The 21599-nt window shown below is 40.3% G+C and overlaps 1 protein-coding gene across 1 annotated transcript in view; it reads left to right on the top strand.

Annotated features, from left to right (window-relative positions):
* Positions 1–21599, top strand: part of ZNF521 (zinc finger protein 521) — a 234018-nt gene that overhangs the window by 8094 nt on the left and 204325 nt on the right. Inside the window, exons 2-4 of the mRNA XM_082499405.1 lie at positions 8571–8633; positions 9686–9745; positions 15329–15508. Coding sequence (XP_082355531.1) covers positions 8571–8633; positions 9686–9745; positions 15329–15508 — 303 coding nt within the window. The remainder of the gene's footprint in view (positions 1–8570; positions 8634–9685; positions 9746–15328; positions 15509–21599) is intronic.

Below are 21599 nucleotides of genomic sequence, written 5' to 3'. Positions count from 1 at the left end.
GAAAAGGAATTTTATCCTTACCAAACAGGATGTGCAAAGTCTTTCTCCTAATTTGTTATACAGACACTTGGTGTTACATATGAGCGTGGAAAAGCTAGAGCACTTTTAAGTCTAAATGTCCTGGTTGACTGCACAATAGGTGGCTTTTGTATACAGTCACTGAAACTTGTTGTGCCGTACTATTATTAGGTTGTGTTTTGCCGGGAAAATACACTTCAAACAATGAATTTCGTGCTAATTGATTTTTAGGTTTTTTTTTGGTGGTGTTCACTTCTTTTGGTAACCTATCAAGTTCAAATTGCATTATTGACTCATTAACTTCTTGAAAGGAACTTTAAAAACAAAAATAAAATACCTGCTATGTTGCTGGACTGGATGATACAATGTAGTGAGGCAGTGTCCTTGGGAAGACTAGGCAATGCTTTGATCAACAGAACTTTCTCCGGCACTGAATTATGATGGCTGTTTTGTTGTTGTTTTTTTTTTTTCCAGACAGAGTCAAGTGAATTTCTAACTTTGATAGTAGCAGTAGAAAGGAGGAGGGGGTGGGGAAGTTAATTATTTTCCACCTCCAAAGAATACAATTACGAGGAAGGAACTTTCTGATTCACTGGTTCCAGGACAACAGGATGTCAAGATCCATGCCCGATGTAACATTTTCACTCTGAAGATGGGAGGAGGAAATGGGTTGCTATTGGTCTGGGCTTGCAACCGCTGGGAAGGGACTGCGTTACGTGACTTACAAAGAGCTAGAGCACAGGAAAAGATTTGGTTGCGATTTCTGGTGAATCTGGTGAGCAGAAGACTCGCTAACCAGATACAAATGTAAGTCGATGAAGAAAGGTCAGAAAGCTCCAAGGCCAAAAAAAAAAAAAAAAAAGGACTTGCATCTTGCATGCTGCAGTGCTTAGTTTACAGGTGCCTGGTTGCCTAGTGGAAGAGTCATCTGGCACCAGGCGCTTGGATTCTTTATGTAATCCGTAGGTAGGTTAGGGGTTTATGAATGTTGTTGAGTAAGAACTACCTTAAGGAGACGGTATGAAAAGCTTGGAAAGAATAGTGTGTCTTGACGGCTCCCCCGTTCTAGATGTGGGTGTCTTAGTGCAATAGAGTATCTCGTAGCGGTCACTTATCTGATCCAGCTTTTTGGAGACAGGGAACAGGTCGTTCCTTTCCTCCCAAATTAGAAGGAATTAAGGAGTTGTGCTGCTGCTCTTCCTCTCCCCTTTACTGAAGAGGGAAAGTTATTTGTTCTTCTAGGATGTGAGAGGTGGGGGTTCTGTTCTGTGCTTTTGTCTAAGGGTGTTTGAATCTGTATCTCACAGGAGTACATCAGTCATTACACAGTAGCATATTGTGCTATGAGTGTGAGTTGCCGTTATATTTTTTTCGATTGTTTCCCTTTTCAAAAGTGTAATTAAGTATTTGTTGGGTGAGAAAGAGCACTCATACACAAGAATCATGGCTCAAATGGCTTGAGTGCCGATAGAGAAAGAGAAAACCTGGCTCCTGGTATGCCAAGTATCTACTGCAATATTATTTCTGATGAATTGTTTCAGTGAAACCAGAACTGGAGTTCATGTGTTCCACTTCCCGTGTGGGTGCCCTAACCACAAGGATAAGGTATCATGGTAATTCTCCTTCTTTCTAGTTCAGTGAATATTGTAGATGAGGTACGGCAGCTTCAACAGCAATGAATGAGTGCACCTCGAGTCTGAGGGCAAGTGCTCTTTCTTGGGAAGCTCATGACATGGGTACAAATCCTTCTGATAGAGAAGAAAGTTGAGCTGGTGCCACCCACATCCTGGGTGAGTGATCTAACCAGTGGGTGTGGGCAAGAGGGGGAAAGGAAGAGAGAATTCAACCCACACGTTTTCTGCCAGTATCTTGTAGCAACCAGGAAAAGGTACGTAAACTCTGAACCAGCCCATAAGACTGCATCCAAAGCCAGGGCAGGCAGGAGAATATTTAATCTTAATACTTAATCTTATTTAATCTTTAATTTTAATCGCTACCCAGCTGCAGTGGGGCTTTAGTTTGATTTCAGCATTGAACTGCACAGCACTGAGAAGGCCTGGATGGTAAAACCATAGGTGCTGCCTGACCTGAGTGGCTTCTGGCGATTTAGATGCAGCATCCCCTCACTAGTTTTTGGGCTTCTAAGCTCCTTTGTGGATATAGACCAGAGTGCTGTTCTACATGGTAGAAAGTAATCTAGAACAGACCAGAGAGTCTGAGGGATCAAAAAGAAACGTATAAAACCCTGGTGCACAATAGATGGAGATCTCTGGTAAATCAGAGATAATCTCAATTGAAAGGAGGTGGGTTTTCTTAGTCAGATAAAATGTATGTCTTTAGGTAATAGAGCCAAAGCATGCAGCTGTATTTTGTTTTGGTGTTGGAATGGTGTCAGACAACCCCGACTCCTCAATTTAAGTGCCTCATTTTCGGCACATAAATAAATGACACAACTTTTAAAGGCAGTGATCATCTACAGTAACCTTTACTGTAGACCCTCGTAGGCCTTCCTTACATCACCTGTCTTCAAACTAGTGTAACGTCGGTTAACCTTGAGGTTCTGCAATCCATGCGTCTGTTCGATTCAAATTGCTCTCTCTTGCTGAGTTCAGGCTTTTGTAGACGGTTTAATGAATTTCCTGTTTTCTAAGCACAGTTGAAAATACAGGTCTGTAAAAGTACCAGAAATTCTTAGTTATGTCCCTCTGAGAGAATAAGAAATCTTAGGCGATACATAGCTTCAGTATAGTGAGAGCAATCACTGAAAGCATTCATGTGAAGTACTGGGTTTGGTAATTAGACTTAAAAGTTATCTCAGCCTCCTAACTTCTGTTGTTTCTCCAAATGGACTGGATGCCCACAGTCACATTGTCAGGAATGGAGGTGGAGTACTCAGTTTGAAACAGGCAGGACAGCTGAAATTCCTGACCCTGGTACGAAGAATTGACTCCCAGAGAGATTCCCTCTTGCTTTGCTAGTTGTCACCGTGGTCCTCAGTTTGACTCGCAGATCCATTCTAATCTGTTACATTGCATGATACAGAGTCTTAGGGATGTCTGGAATTTACTGGAGGTTTATTAAAAGCTTTAAGATTATTTGGAGAAAAGTACTTTATAAATATATAATACTTATTAGTTTAAACAATAAAAATATGAGTATATGTAGTTGCGGCTTAAGTTCATTAAGAGATGCATGATTAGGGAGGCAAAGTTAGCGTTCTGGGCAGGATTAATTAATCTACTACCTCATCTATCCAGAAAAAGATATCCCCCCCACCCTCAGCTTTGGGGTTTCTGTAGAGTTCTCCCTCTGCTGCAGGAAGGAGCGTCATCTGCCTTTTCCGCACACAATGTTATGTAAAACTGGACGTCTTTAGGCTGTCACATTTGGATACTGTTATCCTTGAGATCAAGGATTGGAAGAATATCCAAAGGATTTCTTAAGCATAATTTCTTTCCACTTAAGTATATTTATTACTTTTATGTTTATGTGCTGCCTAGGAAAATACTTTATTTTAGCATAAGAATAATATTTTCCAACCACTGCAGTCTAATTGGGAACTCCTAATTCAGTCTTTCTACAAGAAGAACGTTAGGGGAAAAAAACCCCAAGCTCAGTGTTGAGATAGAATAAAGAGAGGAGTAAAAAATATGAATGCTGTGAGGGGCTTTGTCTTCTGGAAAGAGCAAATGCAAGAAGAAAAAAGCTTTATGGAATCTTTTAAGGAAAATATTAATTTCCAAGTATCAAGAGAATATTGTTACAGTGCTGAGGAGGGTAGAAATAGGAAAACAGCACAAAGGAAAACAAATCAGAAATACAAATACTCATGCATATGATGAATTGGTTTTTTGTACAGTTGTGGCTACAGACACAGAACTAATTTTCAGTGGAGTTCTGGAATGTAGATATTTGAAATGATAGTATGCCAATGCCTTTCTTTTTCTGACTCTTCTCACAATAAACTTATTGGGTGCATATACATTTGAGAGTCAAAGTGTCTGGCTAGCAGCTGATAGACATGTATTGATAACAAGCTGAAGCTGTTCAGAAAACAATACTTTCTTAAGCAGTTCTGAACTTTTATGAATGCCAGTTATCTTAAAGGATATTATGAAGCAGCCTGAAATGGTTGTTGACTTCCAGGAGTCACCCACTGAATTGCTGCATACATGCGGCATAGCCAGGTGTGAAATCCTGCGCTCGTATGTGTCGGCCAGAAGAATTTAAAAGGTGAGTCTTAGAGCACCAGTGGTACCTAGGGAGAGAAGAAAGCGGAGGAAGGTGTAGCCCTAGCAGTTGGTGCATTGACAGGTGATCCTGCATTCAATACTACTCTGTAACTTCTTTAATTTCAGGTTTGTATCCTGACTGAACCCTTACGGAGATGTATTTCCACAGCATATTGCTGCAAAGTGAGAAACATCTTCAAAATCCATTGATTTTAACAGAGTTAGAGGATACTCAGCACCTCCTGTAACTGGCTTTTAAATTTGCCTTCTGCTATGTGATTAATCTATCTAATCATACTTAATATCTACCTGTAGATGGTGGCAGCGTGAATGTCCTCTTGTCTTTTATGTGGCCATGAGGAGGAGGGAAAAGAAAAGTAGAGAGATACTTCCAGAAATTACAGTCATTTGTAGGTACTGAAATAACGGCACACACGTTTTATTTCTGTTCTGTCTGGGTAACTCAGTAAATTGTGTATTGATTATGCTAATACAGCTAGTGTCTCTATTACTTGTCTGCAGAAATTATTCAAACATGTAGATTGGAGATGCACTTGGCAAAGTTGCCATCCTAAGAAAAAGGCTTTTGTGCAAAGATGGCTTTAAATTGAATTACTAATCATATGCTAATGGAAATTTATAGATTAAGTATTGAATTATAGGACATGCAAAGTGCAAGTTAAAAATATGTATTCTAAACTTCCTATCCCGACAGTCTTTAGTTGCTATATTAGATTTATTTTCACATCTCTGAAGGAATGTGTTTTAGGAAGGGGTAAATCAATAGCAATCTATTTTTATAGTTTATTTTGGGATATGTGGCTTCTCCTGCTTTGTTTAACAAGCTGAAAAGAGGCTCAGGCATTTGGGACAGTTTTTTTTTTTTTTCTTTTTTAAAATTTATTAACCTACCTAGACTAGAAGAAAATAGACTTTTTTCAATTATCTTTTGCTTTTATTTTATTATGGTTTGTAATAGCTCAGAAGCCGTAAATCGTAGCCAGAGTTCTCCAAAAGGCTTCCCTTTCAGTGAAAATGTCCTTTTTCACATTTCTAATTTTATCCATTTCTTTTCCATACAAGGTTTTTCCCAGGCATCAACGAGAAATGACTTGTGCTCTTCCTTAGGGTGCTAAATCTACAGATTAACTCTTCAGTGAAGGGGAATCCTGGTTACTTACTAGAATATGAATGAGATTTTGCAAGCTAGAAAATCTGTGTATATTTTGTACTAACTTTATAAAATAACCTCCCTCCTTTATAGGCTAACCATGTGTCCCATGAAGAGACTCTAAGCAAAAGGGGTGAAATCCTCATTCATCAGCAGGTGTTGCTGTAGAGCAGTCAGGAGATTAATTCTATTTTTAGGACCTCTATATCAAAATTCCCATGGGTTTTCCTCATTGGCTGTCTTTTGGTACTATTTGATTTGTTGTTGTGTTTGGTGGTTGGTTGTTTTTTTTTTTTTTTACTTTAAAAAAGAATAGTTGGTCTTAATTTGACGTTCGCAAGCCTAAGCATGAGAAGTGGTCTGAACTGAAACCAGGGTTTGTCTTGGACACTAGCTATACCAAAGCTGAAATGTCCTAACCTTTCACATAGATACGGCTTCAGTTTAGAGGTATGGGTTTTTTGCAGTAAAATTTTAAAAAACTGGTATCTGTCCAAACCCCAAGCTTTTATAATGGGAGATAGAATTGTCGTTCTGGAATTCTGTTTTCCCTTACTGAGATTATTATTTTATTTTTTTTTAAATTGCTCTCAAGAAGTGTGGTGCAACAGTTGTTATGGTGATCTGGTCTTTTCTCGATATTTTTATTTGGGGTTCCTGTTCGTTTTGTTTTTCAGAAGTTACACTGAGAAAATACTTAGCAGGGACTTGATGGTTTGTTGTTTTAAGGAACAGATAAGTCAATTGAGAAATATTTCTACAGTAACAAAACAGGTGACCTGTGGTCATAAACACATGATTACCCGGACAAGGAATATTGTTGCTCTCGTGACAACATTATTTCAAATGTATCTAGAAGTGCTGTTCAGTAGTAACATCACTTATTCATAGTCTGGATTCGTAAGATACTGTCCTGGTTTCCTGAGGCCTCTCCTTTTACTAGTATTCTATGACTCTGTTATCTAGAATTTGTCTTGCCTTATGCTAGGGTATGGTATGTGCTATAATGAAGGTGACATCCATATATGCAATTACAGTCCTAGAGTATCAGTAATTTTGACGTTTAAATTAATGATAGTTCATACATGCTACCGTTTTATCTGCATATCATCCTTGTGGCTTTTTTTTTGAGTTACATTTCATGCTAGTGCTAGAGAAATATTTTTGGTTAGCAAAATTTAAAGCATCTTATTATATAGGTTGTGTTCAAAGTCGCCTTCCTCTCCTGAAAGAAAATCGTGTAGTTGATGTTTAAGTTAATGTTGACTGCATGTCACACTACCTTTCATAGTCAGGTGAGCTTAACATTGGTCTGAGAGCTGAAATAGCACTGAGGTTTTCAGAATCTGGTTGTGGAAAGGCATAAAGTGCTAATTGGGAGCTTATCTGATGCTACCAGCTGTAGCCTACTTAATGTAACGAATACTTATGCTAGCTGGAGGAATGATCTAACTTAATGCAAAGGAAAATGAGATGCTATTTTGTAGTTGATTTGTGCTAATGCTAAAATTTCCCTAATTCTGTGGGTTTTGTGGGGTAGTTTTCTTATTCCCTTTACCATATTTCCCCCTAAATGTGGTTTTAATTTTCCTGACAAATTTGTCCATCTAGTTGGATATTATTGGCAAGTCTTTGTGCCGTGGCCTGTTGTGACCTACTTGGTTCTGTTGTGACTGAGAATCCTTGAAGGGCTTGAACAACAGTTTAGAAAGATGCTGACCGCAAAGTTACCTTCTCTGATGCTTGTTTCCTTTTTTTTTAGTGTAATAAAGGCATAGCGGTCAGCCTGTGTTGAAAGCAAACCTCAGCGCTCACAGACTTTTCAGATCCCTAAATAGCAGGGAAGTTTTAAACATTGGGTTTCACAAGGCATACACCGGCATGTTTTTTACATTACAAAATTACATATGTGAAAACAATTTGTTACGAGGTATCCCTGTTTGGTTTTTTGTTTTTTGTTTTTTTTTTTTCCATTTGAAGACCTAAATATGTTTGGTGTACCTGTTGGTGAGCAGCGCGAAGCTGAGCACGTTTCGGTGTGCAGTCACTTCTCACTAGCAGCGAGAGATTCTGGTACTGCAGCTGGCGGCAGTAAACATTCGGTAAAGAGCAGCAGAAAAGATGAACTCTTGCAGTTTGGTTTGCATACACTTACAAGTGGAGATCCACTTCAAACAAGCAGATCTTGTCTACTTCTTAGCAGGTAGCCGCTTCTTTATTTTCAAGTTTTTTCCCACTTGGGAGTCCGTTCTTGAAAAGTTCATGTTTGGGCACATCAGTTCCATCTTGACACTTAAAAAATGGTAGTTTTTTAGTTGCCTTTCTGGACTGAGTTCAGACTTACGACACGTGTCGTGGTTGAGGGTTTTGTTGGTAGATAATAGATACTTGTACAACCATTAATAAGGTTGACCAGTAGGTATTGGTGACCAAGATGAGTTTCCTCTTGAGGGATGGAAAAGTGGACTCCTCTTTCAGTTTTAGAGCTTGCTCTTGAGATCATTTGGGGGACTAAATCAACAGATGTTGGTGGGCATAAACAGGGTCAGGTTGGGCTGCTGCAGAGGTTTCACTGGGGGCTTTGAGGGCATCACTAACGGTGGTATCTCTTTTTTTTTTTAACTGTATACTAGTTGTATTCGTTATTTTTCTTGCTGTATTAATGAGTCTTACTGATCTGTGCTGTCCTAGTGAAAAATCTTTCTATTTAGCTTAGTTTGTGTTTGACCGTGTGTTTGCCAAAGCTCAGCTTTTAGTGAGCTTTTCCCATTGCTTTCTTTGTCTGACCAGTTTCCTTTAGCTGTGAGGACTGCTGGGATGACTGCTTCAGCATAACAAAGAAAATCATACAGTATTATCACAGCTGAAGTACTGGTAACTTCATAGCTGCAGAATACAAGTTCAACTTGAAACAGTCAGCCCATAAAATCATATTTTGTGAAATATTTGACTTACTCCAGGGCTGGGGAAACTTTATCAGATCTCTGTTGATGAGAAGAGCGTGCTTACTAGCCACAGCTCTGGGACAGAGATAGAGATTGTTTAGAGTCCTCCAGAGATTGTGCTTGACTCTTTCTAATATATGCACTGTGTTTCAAGTTTGTGGTGTCCTGAGAGTGTCCTTATGAAAACTGGTGTTTTTTTTCTAGAAACTCAGATTCTAGAAACAACCAGTTGTATGAAGCCTTGGGGTTGGCGGAGGAGGAAAAGAGGTACCTGTGGAGTGTGTATATGTATCTCTTCTTTTGAATATATGTCTAGATTTATATGTGTTGCACTCTCTTGTCCCAAGAACCAGGAAAAAAACAAAACAAAACAAAACCAAACCTCAAATCTTTGGATTTTAACTCAGTTGCATGATTATTTTTGAGGTCTGAATTCTTGGGAGTGGAAATGCTGTAAAAGTGCAGTCTTTCCCCTTTCAGCTTTTTCCCCTGTGGACGGAGAATGAATTCTTTTCTCTCCGCTGTTCTCTAACTCAAAGAACTCGGTCTTTGGGAGAATAAAAAGGAAATGGTTCTGCCTTTTAGCTCTTCCCTTACTCTTACTTTGGGAGAGTCAATCTTTCTTAGGCATCATATCAGAGCATATGAGAACAGCTCTCTCTAATTTTTCAAAGTAGCAGCAGAATGGCTCTTGTTAGGTTCACTCTCGCCCAACAAGTTTTGAATAGTGAATCTGACAAGAATTGTATTGTTTTTAGTTCTACTGCTCTGGAAAGCTGTGAGCCAAGGGAAAGATGCTGGCATGGTGTATACAGTAAAACAGCATGGGGTTAGTTCTCCTTTGCAAGGCTGTCTGCACTGCTGAGATGTTTGCTACTGACTATAGGATTATTATTATTTTTTTAAAGCTTACGTATGAATTAGCACACACACCTCTCCCGTCTGCCAGGAGAAGGCTTTCTCTTATCCGTGTGGAGCGAGTAGAATCTTAAAGCCCAGAATTATTCTCTCATTTAGTTCCATAATCAAATACAATGCATTGGAGACAAATATCCCAGAGGAAATTCGATTTGTTTTCTAAGCCATGAAACCGATTTGGTCATTCTGTTCTCAGATTTGTAGCTTCCATACAGCAGCATATTCTGTTTTGGTCTGGTCTACGCTTTCGCACTTTGCAGTGCAGCTTTTCTTGCCCGTGTTGTACAAGCATTACTGGCTTTCAGAACTGAAGCTGGTGTAAAGATGCTTGAAACGCTTCAGCTACCTACCTAACATCTTTTTTTTGTTTTGTTTTTGTTTTGTTTACCTTTTTCTGACAGTAGAAGAAAATGAAACAGAGGACCAGCAGGCAGGTGTGGGACACACAGCCGCACAGACTGGTAATGCTGAATTCCTTCATTAGTGCTTGCTTACAGTTTGACAACAGTGTCGGGGTGTTTTTGCACAGCCTGCACTCTTCCTTCTCTGTTTCGGCTTAGAATGCATTCTTGGGGCTTGCAATGGAAAATAACATTCCTCTCCCCTCACCTTTCAGTTCTCTGAGAATTCGAAATTCTGCCTTTTGTAGGTCAGCCAACTGAAAGTGAGATGCTTCCGAAGTGCAGCATGCTTTTCTTTTTTCTTTTCTTTTTTTTTGTTAATAATCCTTCTTTACATCCCCCCCACAAAACCCCACCCCGTGCCATTTCAGATGAACTTGAATATTCATTCCACTTAAACTATTTTTATATTTGTAAAATAGGTGGATAAGGGTAATTTCTTTTAGGATTGTTTGTATAATTTCTTACCGGACAGGGATTAATTTAGGGCTGCTTAATTTTAAGTCAGTGAGATTGGGTAGACAAAGCTGTTGTTTGAGTCAGGATCGCAGGGATATGTATTGTTAATAAACATGAAGCAATAATTGCCAATTCCCAATAACAACAAGGGCTCTTTTATCCTCTAATATGGTTCTGAGAATGCAAAACATACTTCACTTCTGTCTTTGTTACTGATTCCACAGAATTTTATCTGAAGAGCAGGACTGATTCATCTGAATAGTCTCATTCATTCAGCTGAGGTCACCTTTTGGAGTAAGGGATGACTCCTTAAGGATATTCCTAGAAAGCTAGACCTCTCTGAATACATATAGGTAATTTGTTTGAGAACAGTTGGAGTTATTCCTCTTATGAAGGTGAAGGATGCAGTTAATTTTTTCTTCAGCTAGAAGACTTTATTTTTCTCTTGTGTGTGTGTCTGGTGGGTTTGTGTTTGGTGCCTTTTATAGGTTCTTGTGGCTCTGCGCATAAACTATGTTGTTGGAAATGAGGAAATAAAAGTGAGAGCATTCTCTGCTTTTTTAATGGGAAATTTCTAAAACTCTTCTGAATGTACTTATGTCTCCATTTAGCTATCTACACACTTGAAAAAAAGCAAACTTGTACTGCTGTAGACACATGAAGTTGAAAAATAGAGGACTGCAAAACCCGAGATCAATATGACAAGGAACGGTTGCTTTTCTGCATTTTTTCTTAAAATAATTGTCGATGGTTAAGTTGTCTTGCTAGTTATTTATTTCTCATCGTGTCCTGTGTTGTTCTCTGTCTGTTTCTAGGCGAGACTTAACATCGTGTTTTTCTCTATAGCAAGAATGCGGTGTCGATATTAAAAACAAAAAACCTTCTGATAGTGCAAGCAGTACAGAAGGCCCACACTGTGTACACACTGCCAGAAGTTTTTATAGTAATACTTTGTATCTAAGCTCTGGCTCTAAGCATTAAATGTGCTTTTTATAGAGTACCAAGTTATAAATGTAGTGCAGCTACGGCATATTAATCTTACTGCAGAGATTTAATGAGGCAGTTGTTTTGCGATGGACACTATTGGGAGCAGAGAGCGACAGAGTTTTACTTTACCACTGAGCTGAAGAAATATTCCTTGCCTGGTAATAATTATAACCACATGATCTAAGTTTTCCTTTCTTTTGCCAGCACTTTTCCATGCAGAAGTGGCTTGGAAGGAGGTCTACTGCAAGGCAGTGAAATGGGTTGGAAAGGAGGCTGTTTTCTTGGTAGTTTGATGTTTTAGTTGTGATTAGCTATGGATCCTTGTAGCATAGGCAGAAATATGTAGGATGAGTTTCAAGAATACAGATAGTCTTTGCCAGTCCACTGAGATGGCTTTTAGATATTCATTACTTTTACTTGACTTTTATATGGGTTATAAAAAGTAAATGTGGTGAAACCTCATTTTTACATGGGCAGAATAGAATTTCTGCTGGTTGGCCTTAAACCGCTCCCATACTTGAAATTAATTGAAGTCCACGGCTTTATTGCCTCCAACACTTTTAAGCCAATGCAATTTTTCATTTTCCCCAAAGTTGCAGTTTTGTTAGACCAAGTTACAGCAATAACATCCCTTATGAGGAGGAGGAAGAAGGGAAGGGGAGAACCACCTGCCAGGGAGCATAGTAATGAGAAAATCATGCTTCTTTTAATTTCCATTTATAAATAATGTTAACATAATCAGTAACAGAAGACAACTGTTCTTCTTTTTTTTTTTTTTAAGTGCCTTAATAGGCTGAATTTATTTCTGTTCCAAAAAAGTAACCCCCCTTTCCATACTGGATAATTTTCTATGATATCTGCAGATGGAGCCGATGTGTGTATTGTTGCTGATGTGTCATTGAAAAATTTCAGCTGGTGCATGGCAGCCTCTGAAATAGGGCAGGGAAACCTCTGGAAATGACAGTGGCATTTGCAGATGTTGGGAAAGGTAATCTTACTGTGAAGACAGTCTTTGTGGAGGGAATTGTGGCTGTGATTGTTGCAGATATTGGGGAGAAAAAATGTGGAAGATGAATGACATTTGCCCTGAAGTCTGTATGAGAGCATGAGCTTTGAACAGGAGGTTAAGGAGAAAGTATAGGTGAATGCATATTGCATTTATAAAATACATTTTATTCTAGTCTTCCAAAAGAGCAGCTCAAATAAGGCAGCTTATCCTCAGTTTAAGTAACTGTTTAAGGTTAGACCAGCTCTTGATGGAAGATATTTGTTGTAACAGAAAAGCTATCTATTCACAAAGCGTCCAAATGATATTTTCTCTCTTTAAATATCTTTTTATTTCGGTGGTGACATCTCTTCACAGAAGCCGATCACAGTGGAAGTGCATTCATTGAGAGGGGCTGAGACTGCCAGAACTCATTTCACGAAGCTGTCGTAGGCTAAACTCGAACCTCGGTCCCAGAGGGTCCCACTTAAGTGTTGACCTAAAAACAAATGTGCCAGTTGGCTAGAGCATGTATTCTAAAGTTGCAGCAGAAGGGAATAAGCTTGACTGACTTCTGTCCCTGTAGAGTTTATATCTGCAAATGCAGAAGGAGCAGCAAAACATTTATTAGTCTTAAAATGATTCTAATTTTAATAACTGGTCTCTAAGTAGGAAGCTTTAAATTGAGCGATTCTTTAGGCTTTTGTGCACGAAGGGGTGCATGTGTGCCTACGTGTGTGTGTATCGCTGAATTCCTCTAAAGTGCGAGTGTTTCTGAATAATAAGTCTTGCGAATTCCCTCCTCTCCCTTTTCTTTCCTTCAGCATTGTACTTAAAGCAGAGTCAGACACTACCCTTATTTTAAAACAAACAGGTCTGTAAACTTTATGTGCAGCATTTAAATACTCATGTTAAAATTCAAACCCAGTGCCCACATTTCCCTGAGTGCTGTCAGTTTTATGAGATGAAACTGGGAGCTTGAGCTGAACAACTGATAGTATGCGATGTGCACATGCTGCCTTCCAACAAGTGTTTAATGATGTTGGGGTCAGTTTGCAACGCTTAAGACAATTACTTCTTTTTCTGAACTGCTTATAACCTGGTGATCTCCTCACTGCTTTTATTAGTCTTGCAAAATATCTTGGAAAATGAAGTGGCAGTGGAAGTTATTAGATTCAGCGCATTCAACAATGGCTAAAATGCCATAAAGCCCTTTTATTTAATTAGCATCCCTTTTTGGTGTGTAGATTTTCAGACTACTCCTCTATTTCTGCCCAAGTGGAAGTTTTCACTACTGAAAGAACCTTGTGAACGTAATTTGTCGTATAAGGATCGCACTCAGCGTACAGGCAGGGCTTTTGCACAGGAAATATATTTTTGCCTTCAGAACGTGTTTTTTATTTTTAAAAATTAATCTGCTTTCCCTCTGTAATATATCTCCCCTAAAAATAAATTCTGCCCTTTATCCCTGTCAAAGAAATTCCTTGGTTTTGATCGCGAGCCACGTAGCATGAGGAAGGCTTCCTGACATGGGTCATTTCCAGTTTCTGCTTGCGGGTCTGTCTGTGTTTGAGCAGTCGAAGGGCAGGGTGCAGCAGTATGGACCAAAGGATGTAGAAAGATGATGAGAGCCCCGACCTTTGCTGTGGGCAGCGAGAACCCCTGCGCTTTGTGCGCGGTGGCAAATACAGGCATGGCTGTGCCCACAGCACTGTAGGGTGCTGAGAGAGGATTTAAGAGAGGTTTAAAGTGGAATCACCCTCCTTCTCCTCCTCACCCCTTCCCCATTCTAATATGAGTTTAGTGTTGGCATGTTTTAGTTTCTGTCCTTTCAAGTCGTTGTGCATGATCCTAATCAATTGCAACGCTAAATGAAGTGGCTTCACAGATACCACCTCCGTGTTGCTGTGGACAAGAAGCCTACTCCTGGTTAGTCACCCGCTTGGCTAAAGAGCATGACATCTTAAAACGCACTTGCACAATCTCCTGTTATTATGTGAGTTTGTCCTTGTTTTCTAAAATGACTTGTTTCAGTCTCAGCTCTCTCAAATATCTGAAAGGAAAGATGAGGCGGCCAAAGCAGAAAAGGGAAAAGTGGTGAAACACTTGCATTCCTTTTGCTGGAATGTACACAACCATTTTTCTTCTGCGTTTCACTTGTTGTACTGTGGTTCCCAAGGAAAAACAAAGTTAAGTGCCAGCTTGCTTTATTAGGGAAGACAGATTGTTTTATTTCTGTCATTTGAAGGAAGCTTTTAGTAAAGTGGGCAAAAAGTCAGGAGTAGTTAAAGCTACTCCGCTCCTTCTCAGAGGAGGAAAAGTTCGAGACTTAGCATCGTCTCACTCTGCGCTGGTCGTCTGCAGAACCGAGGTGGTGCGGCGAGCTGTGTGGCTTCTCTGCGCATAGGGGATGGCGGTGAGACCGCATGTTTCTTCCAGTTTAGAAGCTTCAACTGGGCTCAGGACTGCCGCTCTGAGGCTAGAGCTATCCCACTGTCCCCAAAATGCTTGTGAATGTGTCGAACAGACAAAGGTCTCCTTGTGCACTTTTTAGGTTTACAATGGCTAGTTTCCAGTTGTCCATGAGCTGGCAAATACAGGAACTTTAGTGGGATTGTCTTAAGTAATACACAAGTTCAAAGCATGTGCAGCATTTTGACCCGGGGTATAATCTTTCCATTTGTTTGTGTCAAATAGTGTGGTGATGGAGTATTGGAGTGGGTCGTAAAATCAAGATTAATTTCATGTTTATGTAAATCAAATTTGTTAGTCTCTTAATTCTGGTAATTTCCTGTGAAACGCTGTAGTTAACAGCGAAAAGAAGTTCCTGCACACTCACTGATTTGATTTTTCTTTTCATTGAAAACTAATTGCATAGGTGGTTTATCCTTTCTTACAATGATCAAAGCAGCTTCAATAGCTGTGATAAAATTGACAAACCTAACATTGAGGCACGGAAGAATTGCTTGAGTCAGAAACGGAGCTGCATTTGTGGGAGTAGGAAGGGAAATTCTCCTTTCATCGAGATTAGAAAAAAAATAAGGAAAAAGCCTCCTTTGCTTATTTAGCAATAAAATCTACAGTGTGCTGCCGGCTCATGCCAAATATGTTTCTTCTCATCGTTACCACAAGAACCTATCTTGATTTTTTCTTTTTCTTTTTAAAGGTTCTCTTCTTAGATGCCTGACGTCACGGTCTTGATTTTCTTTCAGACCCTAACTGTAAACTAGAAGACAAGGCAGAAGATGGAGAAGTGCTAGACTGTAAGAAAAGGCTGGATGAAGGGGAGGAGTTAGAAGAAGAAGCTGTGCACAGCTGTGAAAGCTGCCTCCAGGTGTTTGAGTCACTGAGTGATATCACAGAACACAAGATTAATCAATGTCAACTGACAGGTAAACAATACTTATCACTTTGTGGCTTCGTGCACTGTTCTATTTCTAATTCTCATCCTCTGCTTCTGATCTCCCTCCTCCTTTCTCAGTTATTTGACTCCTGCACTTGAATGCTTGGGTAAGACCTTTATAAACAGATTCTGGGACAGGATTATACTGTAAATGGGGCGCTATACATTTCCTTCATACTGAAGGATGTATGGATAATCACTGCATTTTCACTGTATTTAAAGTGTTCATTAGCTGTCTGTGCCTGGCTGTTGCGTGTATTTTCTAGGTTCATACTGTACAGCTTTCCATACTTTGCTTATACACATATTTTTCTAAGTACCTTGTGAACGCAGATGGTATTTTTAAGTGGGGTTTAAGTGAATGAATTTGCACGATGGCATGTTGCAGATCTGGGCTGGATGTTGCGTTCATCTAATCTATTAACTACAAATGACTGTACGGTAATCAGTAACTAGAAGTTGAGAGGAACGAAGCAAATTTTTAGAGGGGAAAATAAAATCTTGGGTTTAGTCAAGGGGCAGAACTGAGTGCTGATCAGATACTACTGAGTTGAGTAGAGCTGGCTGAATGGACCTGTAGCCAACCCAGGTTCCTTTTTTAAATAGTTGCAGGCAGCCTCCTCACCTAGGAAACCACATGAAATCTGCTGCAGTACTTTTGCCCTTTAGTTCTAGCAGGTCTTTTGATGGTGCGCACTGTAGGTCGAAATATACTCAGTATCAACAAAAAGGCGTTTTTATGTTTTATTTTTGATTAGATGTTACTTTAGTTTTAGCCTCTGCAGTGTAAAATGTGTTTATTGTGCAGTGCAGTTACATTAAAAAAAACTTTCTTTATTATGACTTTGTAAACAAGGAAAGCTGTCCTTCCCATTTGGGAATGCTTTTAGAAAATGTGCGTGTGCTCATGTTTGGAGAGCTTTCTGAGTTATTTTTGGTTCCAGTAGGTCCATAGGCTAAGACCTGGCAGGATGACATAAAAGTCAAGTAGCAGTACTGATTTTGAGGACAAAGTGTGAAAAGAAGGTGAGCAGAAGAGAAATAAGTGGGCAGGAACAGAAAGAAAATTGAGGAAGTAATGTGAATTTGTCAAATGGTTTTAATTCCAACTTCAAATTATGGGAGGTGAAAATCTGCTGCAGCAAGAGATGTTTCCTTTTATTGGTAGATCAATTTGGCTTTTCTTGCCTTTAAGATGTTTTTCTAACTTCAGATACAGTCAGTTCTGCCATTTCCTAACCACTCCCAACAAACTTCTAAAATGTATTTGCCTGTGTTGCTCATGGTTTCTGGCAGTATGGCTATTCTCTCTTGGCTTTAAGAAGCTTAATGTTTTTCTCTCCTTTTCTTCACGCCTCTTTCTTTTGCCCTTTCTATGTTGAAAAATCAGTGGCTTTCACTCGTCTCTTCCTTCTATCTCCCGGAAAGCCCCGAACCTCTGGATCTCCCCTTTGCTGCCTCAGATCCCCTGTTTTTTCACCTTGATCTGATATGGCAGTTCCTCCTTTCTGGGTAGTTAGTTGCTGCCCTCCCTCCCTGCTTCTGCCAAGTGTTTTCTCTGCTTTAAAGCTGCAAGCAGAATGCACTGAACAGTGCTTGCACAGTTGGGTTGAGAAACTGAAGAAAAGCAGGTGAGGGGAGCAGTAAGTGGTAAGAGGCCTGGAGCACTGCTCCTGAACACAACGGTTCTTGTGGAGAGTTGTGTTGCTAAATGAGAGTGGAAACAAATATGCTGGATTAATCAATTTGGGGTGCATGTGTAAAAGCAGGAATATATGTATGATGTCAGAGGATGGGTGAATGAAAATGAATCATGAAGGAAATTGTTTAAGTTCCTAAAAGTACCGTTGCTTCTCTTTCAAGGAGACTTGTGATAGTCAATGAGTAGTGATCGGACTGTTTGAAAGCTAATGAAGTGAATAAAAACCTAAACCGCGCATCCTTCTGGACTACCAAGTTGACAAAAACCCAACTGTCCTCTGTTTCTAAATATAAACGACCAGAATACACCCTGAAGTTGAGAGAGGGGCCTAGATGAAATGGCCAGAGTTGAGGATTTCTTTGTTCTCCAGCAAAAGACTACTAAACAGGTGGTTAGTGAGGTGAATTCAGTGCAGGGTCCTAAGCTGCATGTACAGCCTAACACTAAGGATACAACATTTATGAAAACCTTATCCTTTTAGATTATTGTCCTGGTTCCAGCAGGGATGGGGTTAATTTCCCCAGGGATTCGGCAGGGGAGGCAGGTATTCCATCCCACCTGAGCCATGCCCAGGCTATAAGAGGAGTTAGCCAGGGAGGGGGGGGCAGTCGATGCTGGGGGCGGTGGGAGGGTGGGGCGTCTGCAGTGGTCCGGGTCTGGTCAGTGCGTGGCGGTACTGTAATCGCATCTTTATATCCCTTTATCGGTGTTATTGGGTTTTTTCTCCTCCCTTTTGCTGTTCTGTTAAGCTGTCCTATCTCAACCCACGAGTTTTGCCTTTTTCTTCCGATTTTTCCCATGGCTGTGGGAGTTGAAGGAGCAGCTGCGTGGTTCTTTGTTGCCGGCTGAGGCCAAACCATGAAAATTATTTTTAGTTAATCACTGACAAACAGTTGATAAACAAGAGGCTTAACTTTCTCTTCTGAAGCACAATGTATACTTGACAAAAATAAAGGTTTCTTAGCATTTTAGGCAAGCTCCCTGGGCTCTTGCCTTTCTCTTGAATTTCCACCAGTGCCTTTAAGTGCCATGCTCAGATTCAAAGTTCAAAAAAAAGTATTACCGTGGACGTGTGATTGCACCTCCCTTTCTCATCACTGTCTTCGGACATAATGGGGTGTTACATAATTACGAGGACAGGCTGAGAGAGTTGGGGTTGTTCAGCCTGGAGAATGGAAGACTCCAGGGAGACCTTATAGCAGCCTTCCAGTATCTGAAGGGGGCCTACAAGAAAGCCGGAGAGGGACTTTTTACAAGGGCATGTAGTGATAGGATGAGGGGTAATGTCTTCAAACTGGAAGAGGGTAGATTTAGATTAGATATTAGGAAGAAATTTTTTTTGCTATGAGGGTGGTGAGGCCCTGGAACAGGTAGCCCACAGAAATTGTGGAAGTGTCCAATGCCAGGCTGGATGGGGCTTTGAGCAACCTGCTCTAGTGGGAGGTGTCCCACTGCCCATGGCAGGGAGGTTGGAACTAGATGATCTTTAAGGTCCCTTCCAACCTAAACTGTTCTGTGATTCTGTGATAATTGCTCTGGTTGTCTTCTTTTGGAGGAGTCCCGATCAAACGAGTAGACACCCTAAGGTATTTGTCTATCACTAAGTTGTTAATGAAAGGCAAGAGGTTTACTGAAATTGAATTTCTTCTACTATATTCTGTTGTTTGAGTCAACTGTATTCTCTATGGAGGAGGGCAGAGTGTATCATCTATCCTGATGTATGATCTTTGCAATTTGGGCCTCATCTCAGGTACTGAAGAGTTATCCAAGTTGTCCATTATGTAAAACACCAGGGCTGTCAGACTCTGGAGTTCACATTTGAGTTCTGAAGCGCTCCAAATCCTGATTTTTCAGATGGCTGAGCCAGCTGCAGCTTGTCTGGGTTTTACTGAGCTTTGGAATTGCTCTGTGAGACGCACAGGGAGCTGCACTGCAAGAATATATGAACTGTGCATGTTGACCCAGTTGTAGGGTCATTTTCCATACAGTTATACTGGGTAAAATCAACAATTATGTTGATGGAACAAACAGGATGGCAAAACAATGGCTTAAGACATCCCTTTAGTAAAACCCTGAGTATGAAACGTAAGAGTTGAGTGTCACAGTGTCTTGACTGCCCCTAATTCTACTGACCTTGTAACATGCTTAAGAATGGGAATTGCCACTGTAGGTTCTCAAATTGATACTGGGGCTTCTAGTTTTTGCATTTGGAAATGTTAGATGTGTTCTTCTGAAGCTTTGACGCTTCAGTGGAAGCAGTAAAATTGCTTTATTGAATCTTCATTCTGCACTCTCAACCAAAGACGGGAATGGGGAGAAGGGAGCTGGTTTATTAAACAGCGGTCCCAATCTCCCAAAGTGTCAGTCACCCCCACCTATTCAGAGGATAGTGGAAGATGAGAGTTCCTTACAACTCTGTGAGATTTAGCTCTCAGGATCTTGAATTGCTGTTCTCTTGCAGGTTTTTTCAAAGGAGAAGAAAAAAGTTCTCCCCAACTGGTTCCTTCCTGTAATCTGTTGTTTGAATTGAACTCGTGTTCTTTTTCTAGAGGAGGGCATCGCTGCTCTTTTATCCTAATGTGTGCGCTATTGATCTTTTCAATTTGAGTCTGATCCAATATCCATTGAAGTCAATGAAAAGATTCCCATTGACTTCAATGGGGGATGGAACAGGCCCTTCATGAGCTATTTAGTAATATTTTTTGCTATCATCTGAAATTCTTGTACTGAAGCTTTCTCTGAAAAGGTGATGTTTTATTTATGTTAATTGCTGACAATTCCTGTGATGTTTGTGGAATACAGATAATGGATAAACGGAGGAAAAAGTCCAAAAAAAAATCTTTGCAATACTTGTAACCACAGGCAGATAAGATGCTGAACTATATTAATTTAGTCATTACAAAAGATTGGCAATAAAAATATGGATTTAATAGTGTTTCTCTCTGATGTTAATGCTTTTCTCACTTTATCCTTCCTGCAGCATTTCCATTTAATAACTCATGAGCCACTTGCACATCGTCATCCTCTAAGTTGTGTATATAAGTAAAGGATCCAATTAGCATGGCTATGAACCTGATGTCTTTCTAGTATGTGTCAGTTTGGATCTCCCTGTAGGAACATATATGCAGGATCAAATGCGGTGCGTTACTGATAAACCCTCAACTGCACCTTCTCTCCTTCTTCTGCCAAGAGGAAAAGAAACTTAACCATTTGCAGTTCTGCCATATATGCTGTTGGTGGGGCACGATTTTTCAGACACTTCCACAAATCTTCTCCTGCTTGATGTAGAATCTCATCTCCCTGCACAGTGCTTTGTGCTGTTTATTTCACCTTTCAGTCCTCAGGAATTATACTCTATGAAGTCTGAGAGAGCTGCCTCTCTGCTGGCTGACTCTGTGTTCAGAGGCATTCAGCTCAAGCTGGGTTCTCTTGAAGATCCTATAGGTCGCTTTGACATCAGAACTCTCAGTCATAACCAGAGTAATACTAGAAAAAAGAGCATCCTATGGTGCTGCCTTGTTTGCAGTCAAACCTGCAGTGAACATGGCAGTCTAGTTGGCTGAGTTGTTGAATAACTCAACAGCAATGGACGTACTGCTACACAAGACTGCCATCATCCACCTGAATGTCAGCAGACCTAGTGCGTGTTACATGACTTCCCTACTAGCCCCAATGGCATCACAGGCTGTAAGTCTTGCCTGAAAGCAGACTACTGAATCATATGCAGTCCTAGCTTCAAGGCTAAGGGTGTTCTGAGGTAGAAGACATGAAGTATTTCTCCATTGGGCATATTTATTTTATCTTTAGGTGATTAGGTAGACTTAGCTTTATGCTTTGGGCTCTAGCTTAGTGCTAGAGCTTTGACAGGTGGAGTAAGTAAGTCAGGTAGAGCTAAGAGCCATTCATGTTATCCCCTAAGTTGTTTCTGATGTTGAAAAGGTTACTGGTTATAGCTGTGTGTCCCCTGCCAATGAGGAGATGCAGTCCTGCTCACTAGCCCTGCTCAGAGATTCCTCTTGCATGCCATCTGAAAATAATTCCAGCAGATATGTTGGGGGCCAGTTGTTCTGAGTGCTGTTTTTCGTCAGCACTGGAATATCACTAGGCTGGGAACTTCTAGCTAAGTCAGTATTGCTGTTTCCAGTTATGACCAAAATTAACTTTCATGGATATCGTCCTCCTTTGTGGTTGAGAAACACCTCCTTGCATGTCTAGAAATGAGAGGTTGTGCTACCTAACAGCTTCACAGACAGCATGCACCACGAGTGATCATGGGCTTACCAAATAGGAGGTAATAGAGATTCCACTGTAATGGTTTCCTTCTCTTGCCTCTTTTCTCTTCTTCCTAGTGCCCAGGAATCTTTCATCTTTCTGAATG

Source organism: Vanellus vanellus (genome assembly GCF_965231255.1).
Source record: "Vanellus vanellus genome assembly, chromosome: 2".
Lineage (NCBI taxonomy): Eukaryota > Metazoa > Chordata > Aves > Charadriiformes > Charadriidae > Vanellus > Vanellus vanellus.
This window is presented reverse-complemented; position numbering and strand designations above follow the sequence as displayed.